This window comes from Nicotiana tomentosiformis, chromosome 9, assembly GCF_000390325.3.
Source record: "Nicotiana tomentosiformis chromosome 9, ASM39032v3, whole genome shotgun sequence".
Classification (NCBI taxonomy): domain Eukaryota; kingdom Viridiplantae; phylum Streptophyta; class Magnoliopsida; order Solanales; family Solanaceae; genus Nicotiana; species Nicotiana tomentosiformis.
In genome coordinates this window covers 92,292,848-92,306,936 of record NC_090820.1, presented here as the reverse complement: position 1 = coordinate 92,306,936, position 14,089 = coordinate 92,292,848, and the positions used below count along the sequence as shown (strand labels likewise).

General features: G+C 34.4%; 1 protein-coding gene and 1 non-coding gene across 4 annotated transcripts; both read left to right on the top strand.

Annotated features, from left to right (window-relative positions):
* The first annotated feature begins 302 nt into the window (after positions 1–302).
* Positions 303–9,707, top strand: LOC104086090 (probable serine protease EDA2). Of its 3 annotated transcripts, XM_070185745.1 has the most exons (13): positions 305–564; positions 1,417–1,542; positions 2,435–2,590; positions 3,104–3,286; positions 3,945–4,061; positions 4,716–4,769; positions 4,849–4,920; positions 6,041–6,246; positions 6,375–6,469; positions 7,266–7,340; positions 7,908–7,991; positions 9,414–9,512; positions 9,614–9,707. In XM_070185745.1, exons 1-13 carry the CDS (start codon positions 388–390, stop codon positions 9,619–9,621), a joined length of 1,452 nt encoding a protein of 483 aa, XP_070041846.1. In that variant the 5' UTR covers positions 305–387; the 3' UTR covers positions 9,622–9,707. The 3 variants fall into 3 exon arrangements, with proteins under 3 accessions (XP_070041847.1, XP_070041846.1, XP_070041845.1); XM_070185744.1 differs by having other exon boundaries at positions 306–564; positions 9,414–9,707; XM_070185746.1 differs by lacking the exon at positions 4,716–4,769 and having other exon boundaries at positions 303–564; positions 9,414–9,707.
* A 2,867-nt stretch (positions 9,708–12,574) lies between these two features.
* On the top strand, positions 12,575–12,647 carry TRNAE-CUC (transfer RNA glutamic acid (anticodon CUC)). Its single transcript has one exon. It is a non-coding gene; the product is annotated as a tRNA-Glu (tRNA).
* The last annotated feature ends 1,442 nt before the right edge of the window (positions 12,648–14,089 follow it).

Below are 14,089 nucleotides of genomic sequence, written 5' to 3'. Positions count from 1 at the left end.
TAAAAATCCGATCCAATCTGAGTTTTTTTGGATTGGATTTAGATTGTCATTTATTTAATTCGAAAATCGAATATTCAAATCTAAATTTTCATATTGAATTTGAATCCACCCCTATATTTTTAGCCACATAGTATAATGGGGAGGTAAATCTAACATTTTCCCCTTAAATTTTACTACTCTAATAACTAGAGACGAAAGTGAAATAATTCTTTTTCTTTTTCCGCAATATCGTAGAAGCTGCGGCGTTAGGTAGGACAATTGTACAAAGGTTGTTGATGTTTTAGCAAGCGACAAAAGCAAAAAAATCCGAGGATAATATAACAATCTAAATTTATTACCAATCTCAACTCAATTTGCTTGCCCCAAAACAACAGAGTAAAACAAAAGATGAAGCTAAAAAATAGCAGAACTCTACTTGTTGCTTTGTTCTTCTTACAGTTGCTTAGAATCTCAAACGGAATCTCAACTTCTCAGCTTCTTCAGCAAATCAGCTCACAGAACAACAAGTACTTGACCAAAGAAGAACACTGGTTCAATCAGTCTCTTGATCATTTTTCTCCTTACGTAATATCTCTTTTTTATATATAGCTTTTGCACAGATAACCTTTTTTTGAATTCTATTTGTGTTATATGATTAGCTTATATTATTTATATACTAAGTTGATTTTGTTTTATGGAAATTTTACTGGGTTAGATTGAATTTTGTTTCATAATTGTGCGCACCCTTAAAAGAAATTGGGTTCACCTTTTTTCTTGTACTTTAAAAGTAATAAAATTGCTTGCTTTGGATGAATTGTTGTTTTTTGCTGTAACAACAAGTTATGCTTTCCTACTGAAAAGGGACAAACAAATAGGGAAATAAGGGAGAGACGCTGCCTTTGGGGGGGGGGGCACCAAGGTCAAAAATATGTTTCTTGTATTATCTTGGAAAAATCTCTTGTTATGACTTTTACTGAAAATTTGGAGAATATAGACGGGAAAATTGTGTTTTTACATTGTAGTATGTAGAAAAATGGTTTTATAGGATACCGTTCAAATATTTCTGGATGATTGAACCTGAAAAAAACATTAATATTGCCCCTGTATGTTTCTACTATCATGAAGATATTCGATGCATTGCGACAACTATATCGACGTGAGAATGAAAGGAATCCACCCAATGCAGTTGAATGTTAAGAGAAATATGTGCTACTAGGACATGTATAGGACTATGAAAGTAAAATCTTGTAGGATTTAGAAGTCCAATAAATGGATCAACGGGTAGTTCTGTATAAGATCATGTGTCTAAATTGGGGTAATGAATGCTATAGAAAGAGAAGTTGGGTCGTTTCTTTTCTGTATTTATTAACATTGAGTTGTATTTGCTTGAGTGCATTGGCCATTGTATGCCTTTAACTTGATGCTGCTATTTTATAGGATCATCGGACATTCGGACAGAGGTACTATGAGTTTCTTGACTATTTCCGAATTCCTGATGGACCCATATTTTTGAAAATTTGTGGAGAATCTGCTTGCAACGGAATACCGAATGATTACCTCAGTGTAAGTTGTAATCCTTACTGCTGATACTCTATTCTATTCGTGAATGCGTTCTTATAATTCTTGTTTCATCTTTTTACTTTATTTATCAGGACAGTCTGTCTTTGTCATGCCCCTTCCCCTCTTTTTCTCCACTCCCCAACTTCCATGGGTGGGTAACATGGCGGCAGGGGTTGGAAAAGGAAATGGAAAAGAAATCGATCTTTCGTTCCTGTGACCTAGGTTCAGTCACTTCAGGCAGCATTTGAAGGAGTGGTTGAGCTATATAAATATTATATCTGGTTCCACATGCATTGCAATCGTGGTTTATATGCTTTAGGATCGTTTTAACACTACTTAAGTTGGTCAAATGTTTTTGTGGGGTTTTTAATTCAAGTATCTCAGTTGATATCTATTTGAATCTGCTGTCATACTTTATTTAGTTAAAGAAATCAATAAGTGGCACTGTACAAGTTTTATCTTACTGTTAAGTTCAAAAATTATCTAATACTATCATGTTCATAGTTTTTATAATTAAAGTAAGGTCTTAAGGTATATTTGTCATTTCAGAAGCTCTTATCGTATTGCTAGTACAAGTACTCTTATTCCACGTCGTTCTGGTGTAAAATAATACATGATTTTTCCCACATAAGTTATGTGGAATGTGATTTTATTTATATGAGAAATAAAACTGGTAACAAACACCCAGGTAAAAATGCAGATTATTCTGAGATAATTTTGAAACCAAACAACCTCGGTGTTGAGTTCCAGCTTTTAGTATTCTGGTTAGCTGACACAAAACAAGCACATAAACAAATTCTCTGTGACAATGACTTGTCGTGCCGTGTCGGGTCGTGGAATGCTAAAACCATAATCTGAGACTCACTTCTACTTCTGAACCTTGCATGTCTAACAGGTTTTGGCGAAGAAGTTTGGAGCTGCTGTCGTTACTCTTGAGCATCGGTATTATGGGAAGAGTTCACCCTTCAAATCCTTAACAACTGGGAATCTGAAATATCTGTCATCAAAACAGGCACTTTTTGATTTGGCAGCTTTCAGGAATTTCTATCAGGTTCGTTGCATCTTATTTCTGTGCCCTCTATCTATTGTAATTCTGTGTCAATCCAAAGCATGTCACTTCTTACAATCTAGCTCTATATCTCGTGATATTACCTAACTGCTATCTTTAATCTGACAGCATAATATTAGTGGGATAAGCCAACCACTATAGGTATCATATCTTTGGATTATAGCACTTGGCCCGGGACTAACTTAAATTCTGAAGACCCATATATATATATATATATATATATATATATATATATATCCTATGTTACATCCTGATTTTGTTTTCCACTCCCCAACTCCCTTTCCTCCCCTTTGCATGATGAGCACTCAGTGGATAATATTTCAAGAAATGCATATTGTTAGCCACTTCCAAAAATAATTGCCGGCAAAATATATATTTTTTGTATATCTGTGTTTTAATATACATATTATATACACTTTTTGGCTAGCGAATGCAATTAATTTTAGCCAACCGGCCAATTTTATATTTTGCTCTAATATTTCTAATATGTTGCAGGAATCCTTGAGCGTGAAGCTCAACAGATCCAATATTGAAAACCCATGGTTTTTCTTTGGTATTTCATACCCAGGAGCCCTTAGTGCATGGTTCCGGCTGAAGTTTCCTCACCTGACTTGTGGAAGTCTTGCAAGCTCTGCAGTAGTTGAAGCAGTTTACAGCTTCTCAGATTTTGACAAGCAAGTAAAAATTGTGCTACTTTGGTTGTTAACATTTATGGTAGTTTTCTTCTTATTTGGAAAAAAATGGTAATGCAAAGGAAAGCTCTTTGGATGTTCTTCCTCTTGTAATTCTGTCTTTCTTTAGGTGATGGATTGTAAAACATTTTGGTTTCTAGTTTATTTTTTGTTTTATTTTGCTTTTAGAAACATTATCTCAGCTTAGATATGGTTTTGGAAGAAGTAACTGTGTGTCTAAGATTAATAGAAAATTAGCCTTTTGGTTCATGTTTTGTTCTCCTGAAGACAATACTTTAGTTTTTAATAGTTGTTTTGTTTTCTTGAACAGACAGGCTTAGTCCTTCTATTGTCTTAGAATATTCTTTAAATAATTACTAATAATTGTAATAAAAGGGAGAGAAAAAAATTCGGAAAAATAAATACCATAAGCTGTACTCAATCCCTAAAGAAAGAAGATGATCATTTGAGAATGCCTCAAACTCCTATAGTATTACAACAGAATAAATCCCAAAAGAAAAAAGCTTACAAGAAAAGAGGCCTGAACACTCTGAAATTGAGACAATGTGACTTAAGTATGTTGTCTGTTTGTGGCTCTCTTTTGGATTTGTTGGACACAGTTTCTAGAGGATCTGTGAATTTGACTCCTGGTCTTCCTACTGTAGGTTGGCGAATCTGCTGGTCCAGAATGTAAAGCAGCATTGCAAGAAATTACTCAACTAGTAGAAACAAGGCTTGCGTCAAATCGCAAGGACCTTAAAGCGTTGTTTGGTGCTGATGAGGTATGAAACTTTAGCTTTTTTGTTTCTTTGTCATAACTGCTGTTATTATGCTTTCATTGAGCGAGAGTCTATCGGAAACAACCTCTCTACCTTCACAAGGTAGGGGTAAGGTCTGTGTACACACTACTCTCCCCAAACCCCACTTCTGGGATTACACTAGGTATGTTGTTGTTGAGTTGGTTGTTCATTGTTTGTATGATTTCTTTACCTTCCTCTCGAGTCTCGAAGAGTTCTCTGACATTGTGACCTCAATCACCTAAAGCAGCATATTGCTGATGATATCTGTGGTAACTTTGGATACTAATTAAGTATCATATCACATTGTTCTTTCCATTTTTTTAATAGTATACCCTTTAATGCCTACGGAAACATATCAATGATGATATATGCAGTAATGCGGACTGCTGAAGACCGTCAGAGTAATGCTTTATTGGTAGTCTTACTGTTCAAACCAATTAATCCTTGACATAGGTTATACGCAAAATCGCAAATACTGCCGACCCCATAGCTTTATGCTCTCAAGGGACTTTGGATTGATATTATCGGTGACCAAATAATAAACATGTTACTTCATGTTCTCAATCATGGAGAGGATGCATCGTTATTGTTGCTCTCTTTTACAAGTCTGATACACAAACTTTTTTTTCCTTGCAGCTGAGGATTGATGGTGACTTCCTGTACTTTCTGGCAGATGCTGCAGTTACAGCGGTATGTATGACACATTCATAAGATATCTTCTATTGAACGAGTTTGTTATTTTCCTAATTGAAGGTTTTTGATGTTTTAGTTTCAATATGGAAGTCCAGACAAACTATGCATCCCACTACTTGAAGCAAAGAAATCTGGGGAAGATTTAGTGGTATGGTTTCATTTGTTGCCTTCCATTGTTTTTGGAGTGTAACCCCCCCCCCCCCCCCCCCGCGCCACCGCGTCACCGAGGTTGAGTTTTAAGTCCAAACTGAGATCATGCTTTCTGTTACTAGTGACTCTATTGCTAGTTTTTTATACTATAACTCTGGCGGCAATGGATGATGATGCTACACCGAAGTTTCTGGAAAATATCAGAATTTATCGGCACTAGCAGTCATGGATAATACTTAATCTATCTTACTGTTTATTTACTGAAAGTCGACTTGATCAATATTTAAAGTGAAATCAGGAGTTGTTAACCTATTTCCGAAAATGCAATGTAGCTGTTTGCAAACTGATAAAGGTACAGTTAGAGTCAAACTTCTTTCTGCATTCTGAAGGTATTTTTAAAATTGTCTGGAAAGTTGTGCCAGGAATTGTTAAATTTGGTAGAAAAGCGAGACAGGACATTAATTTTGGTAAAAAGGAAGAAACTTTGTTCATAATTTAACAAAAAAATTATTATGTATACAATGCAACAACAACAATAGAATTTACACTTGCATTGTGTCTCAGCTTTTGGAGATACCGGCTTGAACAAAAGAACAAAGATCATAGACATTTCCTTTGGGAGCTTGTCAGAAATATTGATGAAGAGAATTTCTTCGGTATCACGTACAGAAGTTTTCTTAGGGAAGACACCCATATCTATATAAATATGCTTTTTTATTTTCTTAGAACCAGTAAGTAGTTAAACAAAAAAACTTAGTAAGTTACTAAAGAACAATTTTCCAGCTGCACCTGGATTAGAGTGTATATATTCTATATTCGAAAGCAACATAAAGTTGATATTCCCATGGATGTTTATGTTCAATAGGTAGTTCTGAAAAATCTCAAGTTCTCTATGTCAAATTTTCCTTATCGATTTCCTTTTATGCTAGCTTTCCAGGAAGTTCTCTACACTTAAATGAGGAATTCAGCTTAATTCCAACTACATAATCCGTGACCACTGACCACAATATCATGTTAAAAGATCTAATCACCCAAAAAGAAAAGAAAAATTCATGTTGTGGAAGACTTCGCTAATCCTCTTTGCTTCCTTAATTGTTTATTTTATTTCTTATTTGCAGAATGCATATGCCACTTATGTAAAGGAGTATTACATTAAGACTTTGGGGGTCAGCGTCAAAACATACGATCAGGAAAATCTGAAGAACACTGCTGTAAATGGTGATACTTCTGATCGCTTGTGGTGGTTCCAGGTCTGCACAGAAGTTGCATATTTTCAGGTTGCACCCTCGAATGATAGTATTCGCTCTTCTAAAGTTGATACCAGGCATGTGTCTTACTCATGGAAGTATTTAAGCCCTATTTCTTTGATTTGTTCAACTGAGGTATTTCCACTTGTTTAGTCACAAACCTTCTGGTGAACTGACTTCGTAATTCAATAATTCATTCGTGCAGATACCATTTGGACCTCTGCAGGAATGTCTTCGGAGCCGGTATCTATCCTGAAGTTGATGCAACAAACTTGTACTATGGAGGAACCAAAATTGCGGGTAACCATTCGACAGTTATTTCCAGCAGTCTCATTTCTCCTTTATGTTTCCTTATCTGATATATATGTTAATAGGATACCCTTGAGTTTATTTGAAAGGAAACAAAAAAGGGAAAATCTGTTGTTGGCTCGGGTGCACTTAATAAGAGAATATTCATTACCTATGTTATTTTATTTGGTTCAGTCGGTTGACCTTTTTATTTTGCTTTGCTATAAACTTTAGGCAGCTAATCAATTTGTCCGGGATTACTTTATATGATCCCAACATTCACAGCACACCCTGATAATTTTACTAAGTAATGACATGACATCACTGTTGGCTTAAGTTTATCACTTATGTTAATGGTTAAAGAAAAGAAAATAATCACTTCAAGCCAACTGACGAGGGTGTGTGTTGGGGGTGGGGGGATAAATACTTGATATAAATGGCTGTTGTTTAGAGCATGGTCGGTTTAATGGAAGGTGTATGTTTTATCTCTGAAATTTTTAAAACCTTGTCTTTTGGGGTTGATGACTTTCAGAGTGGACTCAATATCTAACTGAATGCAATCTCTGGCATTTGGAATTTGTCCCTATACGAGTATCTGTCAATGGAATAGAATGTTTCTTTGACTTGTCTTTGTTTCCGTAGATATTCTGTCACGCTATTTACCCATTTGTCATGCCTAAAAAATGTTGGAGAGGGTGTAAGCTCTAGTTGGATGAATAGCCAATTTGTTTTTTCACTTTATCCTGCTTCAAATATGGAACAATTATGGAATTACAAATTTCATTATGTTAAAACTTTGATTTGGCAGGGTCAAAGATTATCTTCACCAATGGATCACAGGATCCCTGGCGACATGCGTCAAAACAGACTTCTTCCCCAGAGAGTAAGTTTTAGGCTGCTCCGATAATGAAATTTCATCCCTGTCTATTGTGAAACTAGATTGGTAGAGTGTTGTATTCCAGGACAGATGCATGACCTTTATTAATACTTTTTTTTAAAACTCTTTTATAGTAGAATTAACCATGCTACCATTCAAAATTAAACAAATGTGAAGAGTAAAATGGACCGTTCTTCATCCACAAGAAACATTTTTTTATCATAAAGTTAATCTTATAAATTCAGGTTTGGAATCTATTGTCCGTATTGAAGATTCATCTGCTAATGTGGTTCATAACTTCATACATTTTCCTTTAAACACATCTGCAACAATTGATAATTGATTTATCTGCTTGATCTTAGTATCAACATGGCTAGCTTATGTATAATGACTTTCTGTCATATGATTTTCTCAAAGACGTGTTTGCTTGAATTCACAGTGACGGACCCGAAACAGAATTACTTTTTGCTAAAAGTAATTCTGAAAGTGACAATTTTATCGAGCGAGTACCGACTTTAAATTGTTGTACTGCAAGTATTTGTTTTGGTTCTGAGACCTCGTTTCAACTTTCAGTGCCTTCTTACATAGTCTCTTGCCATAACTGTGGCCATGGAACTGACCTGCGCGGCTGCCCCCAGTCTCCTTTAGTCCCTGAAGGTATACATATTTCAGATCTCAATGTTAACTGTTTAGACTTCACTGGTTTCGCATATCCAGTAGTACGCTGGACATAAGTATTGTTACGTCAAACCCCATATTTCCCTTTTCTTTGCTTGCAGTTTTTCTATCTAATCTTACTTAATTTGGTCTCTTTGGTCACTGCTGCAATTATTATTCTTATTTTGTTTTACCTCTATAATCGAAATGAATTTCTAGATTCACAGATCGACATCAAGTTTGTAAAAAATTAACCAAATTCTTGTTGGCGATTATTTATGATTAAAATTTTAAATTTATGTTGTTCTCAACTGTGACCCTGAACTGCTGCATACAGTTGGTAGCACTTGCATTACTATGAGAAATTAATGGTGAATGTCAGTGGAAAAGACGATAAGATCCTATCACGTAGGATTATCCCAAGGGGGTGACAAGAGGGCTTGTGGAAGTCAATATGGATAACTAAGCTGTTAAAGAAGATTGCCTTTTTTCACCTGGTGTGCTACGTAAAATGCAATTTTTTAGGGCGGATAATCTTAGAAGGAGCAAGCTAATTGCTGTGTAAAGGTGTGGCGAAGATGCATACCATATTTAAGTGCAATTTCGAATTGTTTCACAGCTATGTGGCCATGTCGTTTTGTTATTTGACATCAATTTTGGTGTTATTAACGATGGTGGCAGAGTAGTTGCGACCTAGAGGCTAATGAGAATTGGAAAGGAGAAGAAAAGCAGTGTCGAAAGTAACTCCGTTGTGTCAAAGGCTAGCTCTTCTTTCATTATACCATCCTAAAAATATATCTTTTGGTATAAATAATCGACGGAGGTTTGCTAGAAGAATGTGATTAAAGAATGTGATTAATCCAGATAACCGTATTATATATTTTGATGCGTACTGTTCACTAATAAAGCATTTTGACTTTTAAAAGAAAAAGCTCAATAAGCAAAATTCCAATTTGTGACTTGTTCTTTCTTTAGTTCGTAATTTGTTTATTCCTATCAGTATGTTATGAGTGGAGGTTTTTACTGATTCAAAGGGTCCAATGTCTCCAACATTTTCATACTTTTAGTTGGATACTTTTAGTTTGCTCACCAAACAAAGTTAGTAGAAGTTAGCAAAAAATTGGACAATTATCTGAATATAGCTTTCAGTCCCCATATATGATAAGGACATCAACCGAGGGTCTATTGGAAACAACCTCTCTACCTTCACTAGGTAGGGGTAAGGTTTGCGTATCCACAGACCCCACATGCGGGGATATACTGGGTATGTTGTTGTTTTTGTTGTACTTTGATCACACAAAGTTTGCCAGCACGGCTGTCTGTATTGATCTTCGACTTGTCTTAGGCATGTTACTTTGTGAAGTTCCTTCTTTTGAAGCAATGAACCGTGATGCATTTCATGACAATTATCTCATATCACAGGTGACGCCAAAAACTGCAGTTCCCCTGATGCAGTTCGGAAAGTTAGGGAAAAGATTGTTGAACATATAGATTTGTGGCTGTCCCAGTGCCAGGTTTCAGGTAGGAGCTGGATGTGAAAATATAATCTTAGCGCTATACACATAGAAGTATACTTTATGTCCTTTAACTAACCACTAAATTATGTATCTCATCGTGGACAGATGTATAGTTGCCCATCCATGAACGATATCATCTGTATGAATTGATCTCGGGTACTATGGCTTGCTAATAAACATGTGCAATTCTTCTTCTTAAGTTTCATTCTTTAGAGCTCTTACATTTTGAAATGTTGCGTTAGCACAACTATGGCTCACAGTTTGACCATGATTGGAAAGAGTATTGGTCAGCCATCAGTTTTACAAGGATGGTAAAAGAAGAATCGGGTGTAGTGACATGGCATCATAGCAGTTCTTCTTGTAGGAAAACTTTGATTTTTGACGTATACAGACAAACCTCTCTGTAACAATCTTGTTCCCGATTATAGTGAAGTGTTATTATAAAGAATGACTATTATAGAGAGGTCCGACCGTATAAGCAGGATCTATGTCAGATGACATGTATACTGGGAAGTTTCTTTAAAATGGCCAGTATTTGAAATGGTAAATGTAGCCCTAGGCGATTGGGGCCATTTCACAATTCTGTAACTACAAAAACATGTAATCTATATGATCCATGCTACTTTCAATAGGCAAACCAGGTTTATCATCCGGGTGCTATACTGAAAATGAAGTTTTCCTAAGGAAAATGAAAGGTATAACAATTAGATAGCTGGCTTGTTTTAAAACTTGTGATTCTTAAGTGGTGATAAATCTGAGTTAGCTTCCTTGAATTTGCTGTGAAACTTAAGAGCGCTAGTCTACTATAGCACTGAGATTACTATTTCTCTTGAATTGAGTATTATTAACTTTTTTGTACCTTTGCAATAGCAAGTTGAGACGTAGCCTCGACTTCAGATTGTCCACCAGACAAAAGAAAGTGTTGAAGATGGTAAAGTGTAGCAGGATTTCAAGAATCGCCGAGGAGTGTGGTGGGATTGTTGGGATCACTTCACTCTTAATTAGAGGTCTCTAGTTCGAGTCTTGAGACGAGGAGTTTACAAGAAAACTCCTGGTAGGAAGCATTGCCCCCCCTCCCCCCCCCCCAGCAAACTCCTGGTAGGAAGCATTGACCCCCCCCCAGCAGCCCCCTCAAGTGGGCTTACCAGGTGTATATATGGATTAGTTGGACAAGTGACTTTCAAATTTGTGATGCCAAAAGCAAAAAAAAAAAAAACGCTAGCTAGACTTTAAGAACCACCAAGGGTGTTGATGGGATGGTTCAGATCATTTTTCTTGACTAGCGGTTTCTGGTTTGAGCCCTGGAAATGAAGAATCTCTTTATGGCAAGCGCCTTACTCACCTTAGTGACCCGACCATCAAGACCTTGGCACCAAGATTCATTGTTTGAACCAGCCAAGGAAATAAGACCCTATAGTTTTTAATCAAAATTAGACCAATTCTTAGTAATTGGTAAACACAACCAAAACTCTAAGAACTTTTTCACTACCTACGAAAAAAGAAAATTAAATCGACATGTAAACCATAGAACTAGTGTAAGATAGCATTAGAGAATGTTACACACACTTGTCCGTCATCAGTTATGTAATATAGTGATTCACAAAGGGGTTTAAATGGTCATGTGTTATTCAAGAAGAGGGGTGACTGCAAATCAAATCTTGTACAGCTAGAAAATATTGAATGTAAGTGTCGTAAATCATGCATGTCAAAAGAGTAGCTATAGATAAATACAGGTGGGGATGTTTATGGGGTAAAATGTATTTGCCTTCATATATGAACTTGCAATTAGGAGGTGTAAAAACCGAGAAACCGCACCAACCCGATAATTCGAGTCAAACCAAGAAAAAAACCCGATTGGTTTGATTTGGTTTGGTGTTGGAAAAAAAAACCCGATCATATTTGGTTTGGTTTTAACTAAAAAAAGTCAAACCGAAACCAAACCAAACCGACATTATATGTATAGAAGTTTTAAATATATTTAATACATAAAAATATTTATGGTAGTGTAGTTTATAAATATTTCTTAAGCGTTTTCATAGTTTTATCTTTTAACGTATTATTTCAAGCTTGGCTTATAATTTTGGATGCTCCAATAAGTTTTATAGTCCATAAATGTTAGTAACTCAAATAAATTCTAAACCAAAATCAAATCAATACTAATGCTAATAAAAAGCATTCAATTCAATTGTACTATGAATGAAAATAGTGTTGGATATTTATTTTTGAGTTTTTCCATGGTTTAGATAAAATGTATAACTTATTTTTTTTTAGTGGTTAGTCATGTAAATAATAGTACTTATTAGTCATAATTTTAAATTATGTTTGTTTTTATTATGGCTTATTAATTATATTTATTTTAGGCGATTTTATTATCTTTATTGTTGAATATTTTAGTACAATTTCATGACTCATCTCATATTTATGTTATTTTATTGAAAAACACCTTATATAGTTCTGTCTTACTAGGATTAAAGAAATATTTAGTGCACAAATTTTACGTTTTGTGCTATGAAGACTTTATGGGGAAAAAAAAAAAAAAAAAAAACCCCGAAAAAATCGAGATTAAAAAACCCGACTTTTATTGGTTTGGTTTGGTTTGGTATTTAGATTTAATAACCCGGTATAATTGGTTTGGTTTGGTAATTAAAAAATCCGAACCAACCTCACTCGTGTACACCCCTACTTGCAATAGTGGAAAAATACTTTTCTTCAACTCTTTTAGTAACAATTTATGCTTCTTGTATTTTTTTTTTCCCCCTCGATCTTAGTTAGTAGAGATCTATGTGGTAATTAGATTTTAGTTGCGTGAAATTTCGATTACGCTCAATTGCTCATTGCATACTAAAGGTTCCCAAACACGTTTCGAGCAATTCAAATTACTGTATATAAATATTATTGAAGTATTAAAAATTCTATACAGCAAATATATGAGAAAATTTAGCTTCATTCACCTCCTATCTCCTCCCCTTTCAGCACTAATAGATCCTATGGTCCCTGTCAAAAAATAATAAATGTGCCTTGTTTTCAAAAACTATAATTAATAATCTGCAATCTCTTAACAACTGATCCGTTGTAGTCTAGTCGGTTAGGATACTCGGCTCTCACCCGAGAGACCCGGGTTCGATTCCCGGCAACGGAACATTTTTGCTTTTTTCCCCCCTTTCAATTTCTTTCTATTTCTTGTCAGAGCAAAAAGAATATTACCCCCTTCTGATTACATGAATATTCAAAAATAAGAAGAATGATTTTTCTCATTCAATTTTAATGATATATATTCCTTTTTAGTTTATCCCAAAAAGAATTCTGTATTTATATTTTTTTTTAAAACTTTTTCTTTTACTCAAATCAAATAATTTATAACCACACAAATATAGACGAATTGTTTTAGACCAAAATTTTTTTTTTAAAAAAATCTTTCTTAAATTTTATGCTCAAAGTATACATCATGTAAAATGAGACGTGTAACTACCTAAACTATACTGAGATATATACATCATGGTATTTATTTGACTGATTTGCATGTTTATGCGTGTGTATAATAGCTCTTAGATGATTTTTCTAACAAAAAAAAGCTAACGTTCTTCCTTTTTTGTGGAGTAAACAACCACACAAAAGCTAAGTACTTTTTTCCTTTTTTAATCGTGATAGCATAAAGTTATAAAAAGAAGAAGCAAATCTCCCTAAACATTAAATTGGAAAAGACTATCGAAAAGATAATTAATCAAGTGGACATGTTCAGTGTCGAGAAGAATGGGCAGTCAAGAGATAAATATTAACCCATACACTACCTTTGGAGTTTATAAAAGGTGATGAAAAGTGCTTGGTTGACATGTCTGTTTTATTATGTTAATAAAAATTTTAGAAAATAACCTAAATAGTCATCCACCTTATCGCTTACACTAAAAATAGTCAAAATATATATAATATATATTTAATCTATGTATAATATGTGTATAACCATGTATAATAAGTGCATATCTTGATTCATTAGAAGTTGGACAAATAAATCTATGTATATTGGATAGGAAAAGTAAACAGTAAACCAAACCGACTATTTGGGTAAAGATCCCTAAAATTAAAATTGATGGTATTTTAGATATTTTACTTCTTAAACCATCTTTTAAGCACTTATGTCCTTAATATTGAAAGTGCTTAATTAAAGTCTTCCATAATATGTATTTCAAGTTTAAAAAATAACGTCTAACCAATTATTTCTAATAAATTGAAAAAAAGAGACAAAAATAGCTACATTCTACACAAAGTGCAAATGTATAAATCTAATGACACGTTTTAGAGAAAACAAATCCTTGTTAGGCTGACATTTAGTCGTCTATGGTTCAGCAATCAGCATACAGCCATTTAATTTGCAAACCAAAAATTAATTGTGGTCCAACAATGCAACTGTCTTTAGACCTTAAATTGCACTCGTCAAAGATATATATTTTCTCTAATCCTTTTTAAATATCATTTAATATTTTGGTACACTTATAAAGAAAATTATTTATTAGTATTAACCAAATAGATTGTTTAATTGAATTACCCGTTATTTCTCCTCAAAATAAATAATAACTATTGATAGAC